General features: G+C 39.2%; 1 protein-coding gene across 1 annotated transcript in view; it reads right to left on the bottom strand.

Moving 5' to 3' along the window:
* Positions 1 to 14,543, bottom strand: part of LOC139569890 (disintegrin and metalloproteinase domain-containing protein 12-like) — a gene marked incomplete at its 5' end in the record, with an annotated part of 223,864 nt that extends 209,321 nt beyond the window's left edge. The window contains one exon of the mRNA XM_071391213.1: positions 14,442 to 14,543. Within this exon, the coding sequence (XP_071247314.1) occupies positions 14,442 to 14,543 (102 nt within the window). The remainder of the gene's footprint in view (positions 1 to 14,441) is intronic.
* Positions 14,544 to 15,207: the final 664 nt, after the last annotated feature.

Below are 15,207 nucleotides of genomic sequence, written 5' to 3'. Positions count from 1 at the left end.
TGTTAAAGGAAGAGACACCCGGCTGGAAGAGACACCCGACTGGTGTTAAAGGAGGAGACACCCGGCTGGTGTTAAAGGAAGACATGGATAGCAACAGCCTCCTTGACTGTCTCGTTATGAGAGGCCTCAACATTTATTTAATATTATTCTAAACAGACGGTATTAATGATTAGCGCTGGGGGGCGGCAGGTAGCCTAGTGGTTAGAGCGTAGAGGCGGCAGGTGGCCTAGTGGTTAGAGCGTAGAGGCGGCAGGTGGCCTAGTGGTTAGAGCGTAGAGGCGGCAGGTGGCCTAGTGATTAGAGCATTGGACAAGTAATCGAAAGGTTGCAAGATCGAATTCCGGAACTGACAAGGTAAAAATCTGTCATTCTGCCCCTGAACAAGGCAGTTAACCCACTGTTCCCCGGTAGGCCATCATTGAAAATAAGAATTTGTTCTTAACTGACCTGCCTAGTAAAATAAATTAGATTGATAGTGCAATTTAACATGAGAGATGATCTGTTGTGATGGAATGGACAACACTTCAACTAATGACATTGGTACTCGTCATCACTGCGTCCACAACAGTCAATATCTTTTAGATTCTAGTAGGGCTTGTTAACAACTATGAGCCCAAGCTCTATTCTGCTTCCAGAAGCTACCCAGCTCTATTCTGCTTCCAGAAGCTACCCAACTCTATTCTGCTTCCAGAAGCTACCCAGCTCTATTCTGCTTCCAGAAGCTACCCAGCTCTATTCTGCTTCCAGAAGCTACCCAACTCTATTCTGCTTCCAGAAGCTACCCAGCTCTAGTCTGCTTCCAGAAGCTACCCAGCTCTATTCTGCTTCCAGAAGCTACCCAACTCTATTCTGCTTCCAGAAGCTACCCAGCTCTATTCTGCTTCCAGAAGCTACCCAGCTCTATTCTGCTTCCAGAAGCTACCCAGCTCTATTCTGCTTCCAGAAGCTACCCAGCGCTATTCTGCTTCCAGAAGCTACCCAGCTCTATTCTGCTTCCAGAAGCTACCCGGCTCTATTGTGCTTCCAGAAGCTACCCAGCTCTATTCTGCTTCCAGAAGCTACCCAGCGCTATTCTGCTTCCAGAAGCTACCCAACTCTATTCTGCTTCCAGAAGCTACCCAGCTCTATTCTGCTTCCAGAAGCTACCCAACTCTGTTCTGCTTCCAGAAGCTACCCAGCTCTATTCTGCTTCCAGAAGCTACCCAACTCTATTCTGCTTCCAGAAGCTACCCAGCTCTATTCTGCTTCCAGAAGCTACCCAGCTCTAGTCTGCTTCCAGAAGCTACCCAGCTCTATTCTGCTTCCAGAAGCTACCCAACTCTATTCTGCTTCCAGAAGCTACCCAGCTCTATTCTGCTTCCAGAAGCTACCCAGCGCTATTCTGCTTCCAGAAGCTACCCAGCTCTATTCTGCTTCCAGAAGCTACCCAGCTCTATTGTGCTTCCAGAAGCTACCCGGCTCTATTGTGCTTCCAGAAGCTACCCAGCTCTATTCTGCTTCCAGAAGCTACCCAGCGCTATTCTGCTTCCAGAAGCTACCCAACTCTATTCTGCTTCCAGAAGCTACCCAGCTCTATTCTGCTTCCAGAAGCTACCCAACTCTGTTCTGCTTCCAGAAGCTACCTAGCTCTATTCTGCTTCCAGAAGCTACCCAACTCTATTCTGCTTCCAGAAGCTACCCAGCTCTAGTCTGCTTCCAGAAGCTACCCAGCTCTATTCTGCTTCCAGAAGCTACCCAACTCTATTCTGCTTCCAGAAGCTACCCAGCTCTATTCTGCTTCCAGAAGCTACCCAGCTCTATTCTGCTTCCAGAAGCTACCCAGCTCTATTCTGCTTCCAGAAGCTACCCAGCGCTATTCTGCTTCCAGAAGCTACCCAGCTCTATTCTGCTTCCAGAAGCTACCCGGCTCTATTCTGCTTCCAGAAGCTACCCAGCTCTATTGTGCTTCCAGAAGCTACCCGGCTCTATTGTGCTTCCAGAAGCTACCCAGCTCTATTCTGCTTCCAGAAGCTACCCAGCGCTATTCTGCTTCCAGAAGATACCCAACTCTATTCTGCTTCCAGAAGCTACCCAGCTCTATTCTGCTTCCAGAAGCTACCCAACTCTGTTCTGCTTCCAGAAGCTACCCAGCTCTATTCTGCTTCCAGAAGCTACCCAGCTCTATTCTGCTTCCAGAAGCTACCCAGCACTATTCTGCTTCCAGAAGCTACCCAGCTCTATTCTGCTTCCAGAAGCTACCCAGCTCTATTCTGCTTCCAGAAGCTACCCAGCTCTATTCTGCTTCCAAAAGCTACCCAGCTCTATTCTGCTTCCAGAAGCTACCCAGCGCTATTCTGCTTCCAGAAGCTACCCAGCTCTATTCTGCTTCCAGAAGCTACCCAGCTCTATTGTGCTTCCAGAAGCTACCCAGCTCTATTGTGCTTCCAGAAGCTACCCAGCTCTATTCTGCTTCCAGAAGCTACCCAGCGCTATTCTGCTTCCAGAAGCTACCCAACTCTATTCTGCTTCCAGAAGCTACCCAGCTCTATTCTGCTTCCAGAAGCTACCCAACTCTGTTCTGCTTCCAGAAGCTACCCAGCTTTATTCTGCTTCCAGAAGCTACCCAACTCTATTCTGCTTCCAGAAGCTACCCAGCTCTATTCTGCTTCCAGAAGCTACCCAGCTCTATTGTGCTTCCAGAAGCTACCCAGCTCTATTCTGCTTCCAGAAGCTACCCAGCTCTATTCTGCTTCCAGAAGCTACCCAGCGCTATTCTGCTTCCAGAAGCTACCCAGCTCTATTCTGCTTCCAGAAGCTACCCAGCTCTATTGTGCTTCCAGAAGCTCCCCAGCTCTATTGTGCTTCCAGAAGCTACCCAGCTCTATTCTGCTTCCAGAAGCTACCCAGCGCTATTCTGCTTCCAGAAGCTACCCAACTCTATTCTGCTTCCAGAAGCTACCCAACTCTATTCTGCTTCCAGAAGCTACCCAGCGCTATTCTGCTTCCAGAAGCTACCCAACTCTATTCTGCTTCCAGAAGCTACCCAACTCTAATCTGCTTCCAGAAGCTACCCAACTCTATTCTGCTTCCAAAAGCTACCCAACTCTATTCTGCTTCCAGAAGCTACCCAACTCTATTCTGCTTCCAGAAGCTACACAACTCTATTCTGCTTCCAGAAGCTACCAAGCACTATTATGCTTCCAGAAGCTACCCAACTCTATTCTGCTTCCAGAAGCTACCCAACTCTATTCTGCTTCCAGAAGCTACCCAACTCTATTCTGCTTCCAGAAACTACCCAACTCTATTGTGCTTCCAGAAGCTACCCAACTCTATTCTGCTTCCAGAAGCTACCCAGCTCTATTCTGCTTCCAGAAGCTACCCAGCTCTATTCTGCTTCCAGAAGCTACCCAACTCTATTCTGCTTCCAGAAGTTACCCAACTCTATTCTGCTTCCAGAAGCTACACAACTCAATTCTGCTTCCAGAAGCTACCAAGCACTATTATGCTTCCAGAAGCTACCCAACTCTATTCTGCTTCCAGAAGCTACCCAACTCTATTCTGCTTCCAGAAGCTACCCAACTCTATTCTGCTTCCAGTAGCTACCCAGTTCTATTGTGCTTCCAGAAGCTACCCAGCTCTATTGTGCTTCCAGAAGCTACCCAGCTCTATTCTGCTTCCAGAAGCTACCCAGCGCTATTCTGCTTCCAGAAGCTACCCAACTCTATTCTGCTTCCAGAAGCTACCCAGCTCTATTCTGCTTCCAGAAGCTACCCAACTCTGTTCTGCTTCCAGAAGCTACCCAGCTCTAGTCTGCTTCCAGAAGCTACCCAACTCTATTCTGCTTCCAGAAGCTACCCAGCTCTATTCTGCTTCCAGAAGCTACCCAGCTCTAGTCTGCTTCCAGAAGCTACCCAGCTCTATTCTGCTTCCAGAAGCTACCCAACTCTATTCTGCTTCCAGAAGCTACCCAGCTCTATTCTGCTTCCAGAAGCTACCCAGCTCTATTCTGCTTCCAGAAGCTACCCAGCTCTATTCTGCTTCCAGAAGCTAACCAGCTCTATTCTGCTTCCAGAAGCTACCCAGCACTATTCTGCTTCCAGAAGCTACCCAGCTCTATTGTGCTTCCAGAAGCTACCCAGCTCTATTGTGCTTCCAGAAGCTACCCAGCTCTATTCTGCTTCCAGAAGCTACCCAGCGCTATTCTGCTTCCAGAAGCTACTCAACTCTATTCTGCTTCCAGAAGCTACCCAGCTCTATTCTGCTTCCAGAAGCTACCCAACTCTGTTCTGCTTCCAGAAGCTACCCAGCTTTATTCTGCTTCCAGAAGCTACCCAACTCTATTCTGCTTCCAGAAGCTACCCAGCTCTATTCTGCTTCCAGAAGCTACCCAGCTCTATTGTGCTTCCAGAAGCTACCCAGCTCTATTCTGCTTCCAGAAGCTACCCAGCTCTATTCTGCTTCCAGAAGCTACCCAGCGCTATTCTGCTTCCAGAAGCTACCCAGCTCTATTCTGCTTCCAGAAGCTACCCAGCTCTATTGTGCTTCCAGAAGCTCCCCAGCTCTATTGTGCTTCCAGAAGCTACCCAGCTCTATTCTGCTTCCAGAAGCTACCCAGCGCTATTCTGCTTCCAGAAGCTACCCAACTCTATTCTGCTTCCAGAAGCTACCCAACTCTATTCTGCTTCCAGAAGCTACCCAGCGCTATTCTGCTTCCAGAAGCTACCCAACTCTATTCTGCTTCCAGAAGCTACCCAACTCTAATCTGCTTCCAGAAGCTACCCAACTCTATTCTGCTTCCAAAAGCTACCCAACTCTATTCTGCTTCCAGAAGCTACCCAACTCTATTCTGCTTCCAGAAGCTACACAACTCTATTCTGCTTCCAGAAGCTACCAAGCACTATTATGCTTCCAGAAGCTACCCAACTCTATTCTGCTTCCAGAAGCTACCCAACTCTATTCTGCTTCCAGAAACTACCCAACTCTATTGTGCTTCCAGAAGGTACCCAATTATATTCTGCTTCCAGAAGCTACCCAAGCTCTATTCTGCTTCCAGAAGCTACCCAGCTCTATTCTGCTTCCAGAAGCTACCCAACTCTATTCTGCTTCCAGAAGTTACCCAACTCTATTCTGCTTCCAGAAGCTACACAACTCAATTCTGCTTCCAGAAGCTACCAAGCACTATTATGCTTCCAGAAGCTACCCAACTCTATTCTGCTTCCAGAAGCTACCCAACTCTATTCTGCTTCCAGAAGCTACCCAACTCTATTCTGCTTCCAGTAGCTACCCAGTTCTATTGTGCTTCCAGAAGCTACCCAGCTCTATTGTGCTTCCAGAAGCTACCCAGCTCTATTCTGCTTCCAGAAGCTACCCAGCGCTATTCTGCTTCCAGAAGCTACCCAGCTCTATTCTGCTTCCAGAAGCTACCCAGCTCTATTCTGCTTCCAGAAGCTACCCAACTCTGTTCTGCTTCCAGAAGCTACCCAGCTCTAGTCTGCTTCCAGAAGCTACCCAACTCTATTCTGCTTCCAGAAGCTACCCAGCTCTATTCTGCTTCCAGAAGCTACCCAGCTCTAGTCTGCTTCCAGAAGCTACCCAGCTCTATTCTGCTTCCAGAAGCTACCCAACTCTATTCTGCTTCCAGAAGCTACCCAGCTCTATTCTGCTTCCAGAAGCTACCCAGCTCTATTCTGCTTCCAGAAGCTACCCAGCTCTATTCTGCTTCCAGAAGCTAACCAGCTCTATTCTGCTTTCAGAAGCTACCCAGCACTATTCTGCTTCCAGAAGCTACCCAGCTCTATTCTGCTTCCAGAAGCTACCCAGCTCTATTCTGCTTCCAGAAGCTACCCAGCTCTATGCTGCTTCCAGAAGATACCCAGCTCTATTCTGCTTCCAGAAGCTACCCAGCGCTATTCTGCTTCCAGAAGCTACCCAGCTCTATTCTGCTTCCAGAAGTTACCCAGCTCTATTGTGCTTCCAGAAGCTACCCAGCTCTATTGTGCTTCCAGAAGCTACCCAGCTCTATTCTGCTTCCAGAAGCTACCCAGCGCTATTCTGCTTCCAGAAGCTACCCAACTCTATTCTGCTTCCAGAAGCTACCCAGCTCTATTCTGCTTCCAGAAGCTACCCAACTCTGTTCTGCTTCCAGAAGCTACCCAGCTCTATTCTGCTTCCAGAAGCTACCCAACTCTATTCTGCTTCCAGAAGCTACCCAGCTCTATTCTGCTTCCAGAAGCTACCCAGCTCTATTCTGCTTCCAGAAGCTACCCAGCTCTATTCTGCTTCCAGAAGCTACCCAGCTCTATTCTGCTTCCAGAAGCTACCCAGCACTATTCTGCTTCCAGAAGCTACCCAGCTCTATTCTGCTTCCAGAAGCTACCCAGCTCTATTCTGCTTCCAGAAGCTACCCAGCTCTATTGTGCTTCCAGAAGCTACCCAGCTCTATTCTGCTTCCAGAAGCTACCCAGCTCTATTCTGCTTCCAGAAGCTACCCAGCGCTATTCTGCTTCCAGAAGCTACCCAGCTCTATTCTGCTTCCAGAAGCTACCCAGCTCTATTCTGCTTCCAGAAGCTCCCCAGCTCTATTGTGCTTCCAGAAGCTACCCAGCTCTATTCTGCTTCCAGAAGCTACCCAGCGCTATTCTGCTTCCAGAAGCTACCCAACTCTATTCTGCTTCCAGAAGCTACCCAACTCTATTCTGCTTCCAGAAGCTACCCAGCGCTATTCTGCTTCCAGAAGCTACCCAACTCTATTCTGCTTCCAGAAGCTACCCAACTCTAATCTGCTTCCAGAAGCTACCCAACTCTATTCTGCTTCCAAAAGCTACCCAACTCTATTCTGCTTCCAGAAGCTACCCAACTCTATTCTGCTTCCAGAAGCTACACAACTCTATTCTGCTTCCAGAAGCTACCAAGCACTATTATGCTTCCAGAAGCTACCCAACTCTATTCTGCTTCCAGAAACTACCCAACTCTATTGTGCTTCCAGAAGGTACCCAATTATATTCTGCTTCCAGAAGCTACCCAACTCTATTCTGCTTCCAGAAGCTACCCAGCTCTATTCTGCTTCCAGAAGCTACCCAGCTCTATTCTGCTTCCAGAAGCTACCCAACTCTATTCTGCTTCCAGAAGCTACCCAACTCTATTCTGCTTCCAGAAGCTACACAACTCAATTCTGCTTCCAGAAGCTACCAAGCACTATTATGCTTCCAGAAGCTACCCAACTCTATTCTGCTTCCAGAAGCTACCCAACTCTATTCTGCTTCCAGAAGCTACCCAGCTCTATTCTGCTTCCAGAAGCTACCCAACTCTATTCTGCTTCCAGAAGCTACCCAACTCTATTCTGCTTCCAGAAGCTACCCAACTCTATTCTGCTTCCAGAAGCTACCCAACTCTATTCTGCTTCCAGTAGCTACCCAGTTCTATTCTGCTTCCAGAAGCTACCCAGCACTATTCTGCTTCGAGAAGCGACTGGGTTTAAGGAGCCAATAGAGGATGCACTTCCTCTCAAATAATGAATTTGTTTGAAACCCTTTTCAGCCCCTGATGTATCTCAGAGGCGCTGCGTTGGGGATTAGCTTTATGTTTTAATACCGTTTGACATTAATCCTGAATCTCAGCCCCGACCCTCATCACTCTTTCTGTGAGTGTGTGTGTTTGTGTGTTTGTGTGTGTCTCATCACCTCAGAGTTACAGCTCAGTGGGGTGCCATGTCTCTGCTTTACTGTAATGAGAAATGGCCCTGAATAATACCTCACCTCTCTCTCTGTCTCTCTCTCTCTCTCTCTCTCTCTCTCTCTCTTTCTCTCTCCCTCTTTTCTCTCTCTCTCTGTCTCTCTTTCTCTATCTCTCTCTCTCTCTATCCTCCCTACCGCTCTCTCTCTATCCTCCCTGTCTTTCTCTCTCTATCCTCCCTACCTCTCTCTCTCTCTTACTCCCTACCTCTCTCTCTATCCTCCCTACCTCTCTCTCTCTCTATCCTCCCTACCTCTCTCTCTATCCTCCCTACCTCTCTCTCTCTCTATCCTCCCTCCCTACCTCTCTCTCTCTATCCTTCCTACCGCTCTCTTCGTCCCTACCTCTCTCGCCCTCCCTACCTCTCTTTCTCTCTCCCTACCACTCTCCCTCTATCCTCCCTACCTCTCTTTCTCTCTCATACATTCTCTCATTCTTTCGCTTTGTATTACACACTCACATATACACACAAACAAACACACACGCACGCACACACACACACACACACAAATACACACACTCACAGAAACACACGCGCACACACACAAACACACTCACACACACACACACACACGCACACAAACAAACACACACGCACGCACACACACACACACACACACACACACAAATACACACACTCACAGAAACACACGCACACACACAAACACACTAACACACACACACACACGCACACAAACATACTCACACACACATACATACACACACACACACAAACTCAGACACAAGCACACCCTACACACACACTCTCACTGTGAGGTCCTGTTTAGGTCAATGACTCAGGAGGTGAAGGGGAAGAGCAATGCCCTGTAGGCCAAGTCATCCATCCCTTTACCCACAGATATATACTATACAGAGTAGTAGATTATACCACAGATATATACTATATAGAGCAGTAGACTATATACTATATAGAGTAGTAGACTATATACCACAGTTATATACTATATAGAGTAGTAGACTATACCACAGTTATATACTATATATAGTAGTAGACTATATACCACAGATATATACCATATAGAGTAGTAGACTATATACCACAGTTATATACTATATAGAGTAGTAGACTATATACCACAGCTATATACTATATAGAATAGTAGACTATATACCACAGTTATATACTATATAGAGTAGCAGACTATATACCACAGTTATATACTATATAGAGTAGTAGACTATATACCACAGTTATATACTATATAGAGTAGTAGACTATATACCACAGTTATATACTATATAGATTAGTAGACTATATACCACAGATATATACTATATAGAGTAGTAGACTATATACCACAGCTATATACTATATAGAGTAGTAGACTATATACCACAGTTATATACTATATAGAGTAGCAGACTATATACCAAAGATATATACTATATAGATTAGTAGACTATATACCACAGATATATACTATATAGAGTAGTAGACTATACCACAGTTATATACTATATATAGTAGTAGACTATACCACAGCTATATACTATATATAGTAGTAGACAATATACTATATAGAGTAGTAGACTATATACCACAGTTATATACTATATAGATTAGTAGACTATATACCACAGATATATACTATATAGAGTAGTAGACTATACCACAGTTATATACTATATATACTAGTAGACTATACCACAGCTATATACTATATATAGTAGTAGACGATATACTATATAGAGTAGTAGACTATATACCACAGTTATATACTATATACAGTAGCAGACTATATACCAAAGATATATACTATATATAGTAGTAGACTATATACCACAGTTATATACTATATATAGTAGTAGACTATACCACAGTTATATACTATAGAGTAGTAGACTATATACTATATAGAGTAGTAGACTATATACCACAGATATATACTATATAGAGTAGTAGACTATATACTATATAGAGTAGTAGACTATATATCACAGTTATATACTATAGAGTAGTAGACTATAAACTATATAGAGTAGTAGACTATATACCACATATATATACACTATATAGAGTAGTAGACTATATACCACAGATATATACTATATAGAGTAGTAGACTATATACCACAGCTATATACTATATACAGTAGTAGACTATATACCACAGTTATATACTATATAGAGTAGTAGACTATATACTATATAGAGTAGTAGACAATATACTATATAGAGTAGTAGACTATATACCACAGTTATATACTATATAGAGTAGTAGACTATATACCTCAGCTATATACTATATAGAGTAGTAGACTATATACTATATAGAGTAGTAGACTATATACTATATAGAGTAGGAGACTATATACCACAGTTATATACTATATAGAGTAGTAGACTATATACCACAGCTATATACTATATAGAGTAGTAGACTATATACCACAGTTATATACTATATAGAGTAGCAGACTATACCACAGTTATATACTATATATACTAGTAGACTATACCACAGCTATATACTATATATAGTAGTAGACGATATACTATATAGAGTAGTAGACTATATACCACAGTTATATACTATATACAGTAGCAGACTATATACCAAAGATATATACTATATATAGTAGTAGACTATATACCACAGTTATATACTATATATAGTAGTAGACTATACCACAGTTATATACTATAGAGTAGTAGACTATATACTATATAGAGTAGTAGACTATATACCACAGATATATACTATATAGAGTAGTAGACTATATACTATATAGAGTAGTAGACTATATATCACAGTTATATACTATAGAGTAGTAGACTATAAACTATATAGAGTAGTAGACTATATACCACATATATATACACTATATAGAGTAGTAGACTATATACCACAGATATATACTATATAGAGTAGTAGACTATATACCACAGCTATATACTATATACAGTAGTAGACTATATACCACAGTTATATACTATATAGAGTAGTAGACTATATACTATATAGAGTAGTAGACTATATACTATATAGAGTAGTAGACTATATACCACAGTTATATACTATATAGAGTAGTAGACTATATACCTCAGCTATATACTATATAGAGTAGTAGACTATATACTATATAGAGTAGTAGACTATATACTATATAGAGTAGGAGACTATATACCACAGTTATATACTATATAGAGTAGTAGACTATATACCACAGCTATATACTATATAGAGTAGTAGACTATATACCACAGTTATATACTATATAGAGTAGCAGACTATATACCACAGTTATATACTATATAGAGTAGTAGACTATATACCACAGTTATATACTATATAGAGTAGTATACTATATACCACAGTTATATACTATATAGAGTAGTAGACTATATACCACAGATATATACTATATAGAGTAGTAGACTATATACCACAGCTATATACTATATAGAGTAGCAGACTATATACCACAGTTATATACTATATAGAGTAGTAGACTATATACCACAGTTATATACTATATATAGTAGTAGACTATACCACAGCTATATACTATATATAGTAGTAGACGATATACTATATAGAGTAGTAGACTATATACCACAGTTATATACTATATACAGTAGCAGACTATATACCAAAGATATATACTATATATAGTAGTAGACTATATACCACAGTTATATACTATATAGAGTAGTAGACTATATACTATATAGAGTAGTAGACTATATACCACAGTTATATACTATAGAGTAGTAGACTATATACTATATAGAGTAGTAGACTATATACCACAGATATATACTATATAGAGTAGTAGACTATATACCTCAGCTATATACTATATAGAGTAGTAGACTATATACTATATAGAGTAGTAGACTATATACTATATAGAGTAGTAGACTATATACTATATAGAGTAGTAGACTATATAACACAGATATATACTATATAGAGTAGTAAACTATATACCACAGATATATACTATATAGAGTAGTAGACTATACCACAGTTATATACTATATAGAGTAGTAGACTATATACCACAGCTATATACTATATATAGTAGTAGACTATATACCACAGTTATATACTATATAGAGTAGTAGACTATACCACAGTTATATACTATATAGAGTAGTAGACTATATACCACAGTTATATACTATATATAGTAGTAGACTATACCACAGCTATATACTATATAGAGTAGTAGACTATATACCACAGTTATATACTATATAGAGTAGTAGACTATATACCACAGTTATATACTATATAGAGTAGTAGACTATATACCTCAGCTATATACTATATAGAGTAGTAGACTATATACTATATAGAGTAGTAGACTATATAACACAGATATATACTATATAGAGTAGTAAACTATATACCACAGATATATACTATATAGAGTAGTAGACTATACCACAGTTATATACTATATAGAGTAGTAGACTATATACCACAGCTATATACTATATATAGTAGTTGACTATATACCACAGTTATATACTATATAGAGTAGTAGACTATACCACAGTTATATACTATATAGAGTAGTAGACTATATACCACAGTTATATACTATATATAGTAGTAGACTATACCACAGCTATATACTATATAGAGTAGTAGACTATATACCTCAGCTATATACTATATAGAGTAGTAGACTATATACCACAGATATATACTATATAGAGTAGTAGACTATATACCTCAGCTATATACTATATAGAGTAGTAGACTATATACTATATAGAGTAGTAGACTATATACTATATAGAGTAGTAGACTATATACTATATAGAGTAGTAGACTATATAACACAGATATATACTATATAGAGTAGTAAACTATATACCACAGATATATACTATATAGAGTAGTAGACTATATACCACAGATATATACTATATAGAGTAGTAGACTATATACCTCAGCTATATACTATATAGAGTAGTAGACTATATACTATATAGAGTAGTAGACTATATACTATATAGAGTAGTAGACTATATACTATATAGAGTAGTAGACTATATAACACAGATATATACTATATAGAGTAGTAAACTATATACCACAGATATATACTATATAGAGTAGTAGACTATACCACAGTTATATACTATATAGAGTAGTAGACTATATACCACAGCTATATACTATATATAGTAGTAGACTATATACCACAGTTATATACTATATAGAGTAGTAGACTATACCACAGTTATATACTATATAGAGTAGTAGACTATATACCACAGCTATATACTATATATAGTAGTAGACTATATACCACAGTTATATACTATATAGAGTAGTAGACTATACCACAGTTATATACTATATAGAGTAGTAGACTATATACCACAGTTATATACTATATATAGTAGTAGACTATACCACAGCTATATACTATATAGAGTAGTAGACTATATACCACAGTTATATACTATATAGAGTAGTAGACTATATACCACAGTTATATACTATATAGAGTAGTAGACTATATACCACAGTTATATACTATATAGAGTAGTAGACTATATACCACAGCTATATACTATATAGAGTAGTAGACTATATACCACAGATATATACTATATAGAGTAGTAGACTATACCACAGCTATATACTATATATAGTAGTAGACGATATACTATATAGAGTAGTAGACTATATACCACAGTTATATACTATATAGAGTAGTAGACTATACCACAGATATATACTATATAGAGTAGTAGACTATATACCACAGATATATACTATATAGAGTAGCAGACTATATACCACAGTTATATACTATATAGAGTAGTAGACTATATACCACAGCTATATACTATATAGAGTAGTAGACTATATACCACAGTTATATACTATATATAGTAGTAGACTATATACCACAGTTATATACTATATATAGTAGTAGACTATATACCACAGATATATACTATATAGTAGACTATATACCACAGCTATATACTATATATAGTAGTAGACTATATACCACAGTTATATACTATATAGAGTAGTAGACTATATACAATACAGAATAGTAGACTATATACCACAGGTATATACTATATATAGTAGTAGACTATATACCACAGATATATACTATATAGAGTAGTGGACTATATACAATACAGAATAGTAGACTATATACCACCGGTATATACTATATATAGTAGTAGACTATATACCACAGTTATATACTATACAGAGTAGTAAACTATATACTATATAGAGTAGTAGACTATATAACACAGATATATACTATATAGAGTAGCAGACTATATACCACAGTTATATACTATATAGAGTAGCAGACTATATACCACAGTTATATACTATACAGAGTAGTAAACTATATACTATATAGAGTAGTAGACTATATAACACAGATATATACTATATAGAGTAGTAGACTATATACCACAGTTATATACTATATAGAGTAGTAGACTATATACCACAGTTATATACTATATAGAGTAGTAGACTATATACCACAGATATTTACTATATAGAGTAGTAGACTATAACACAGATATATACTATATATAGTAGTAGACTATATACCACAGATATTTACTATATAGAGTAGTAGATTATACCACCGATATATACTATATAGAGTAGTAGACTATATACCACAGATATATACTATATAGAGTAGTAGACTATATACTATATAGGCATCTTGTGTAGACCCGCCCTGGTTGATATTGACCTGTGATTGGAGCAGAGTGACTGGTCTCCATTCTTCTCCGACCAATAGGAGAGGTACAGTTGTCCCGTAGTGTTTCAGCTTGGCAGTAGACCTCTGCTGATATATACCTCAGCTATATACTATATAGAGTAGTAGACTATATACTATATAGAGTAGTAGACTATATACTATATAGAGTAGTAGACTATATACTATATAGAGTAGTAGACTATATAACACAGATATATACTATATAGAGTAGTAAACTATATACCACAGATATATACTATATAGAGTAGTAGACTATACCACAGTTATATACTATATAGAGTAGTAGACTATATACCACAGCTATATACTATATATAGTAGTAGACTATATACCACAGTTATATACTATATAGAGTAGTAGACTATACCACAGTTATATACTATATAGAGTAGTAGACTATATACCACAGTTATATACTATATATAGTAGTAGACTATACCACAACTATATACTATATAGAGTAGTAGACTATATACCACAGTTATATACTATATAGAGTAGTAGACTATATACCACAGTTATATACTATATAGAGTAGTAGACTATATACCTCAGCTATATACTATATAGAGTAGTAGACTATATACTATATAGAGTAGTAGACTATATAACACAGATATATACTATATAGAGTAGTAAACTATATACCACAGATATATACTATATAGAGTAGTAGACTATACCACAGTTATATACTATATAGAGTAGTAGACTATATACCACAGCTATATACTAT

The sequence above is a fragment of the Salvelinus alpinus genome, chromosome 3, assembly GCF_045679555.1.
Source record: "Salvelinus alpinus chromosome 3, SLU_Salpinus.1, whole genome shotgun sequence".
In the NCBI taxonomy this organism is placed as follows: Eukaryota; Metazoa; Chordata; class Actinopteri; order Salmoniformes; family Salmonidae; genus Salvelinus; species Salvelinus alpinus.
The sequence above is the reverse complement of the archived record's forward strand: the minus strand, read 5'-3'. Positions and strand labels throughout refer to the sequence as shown.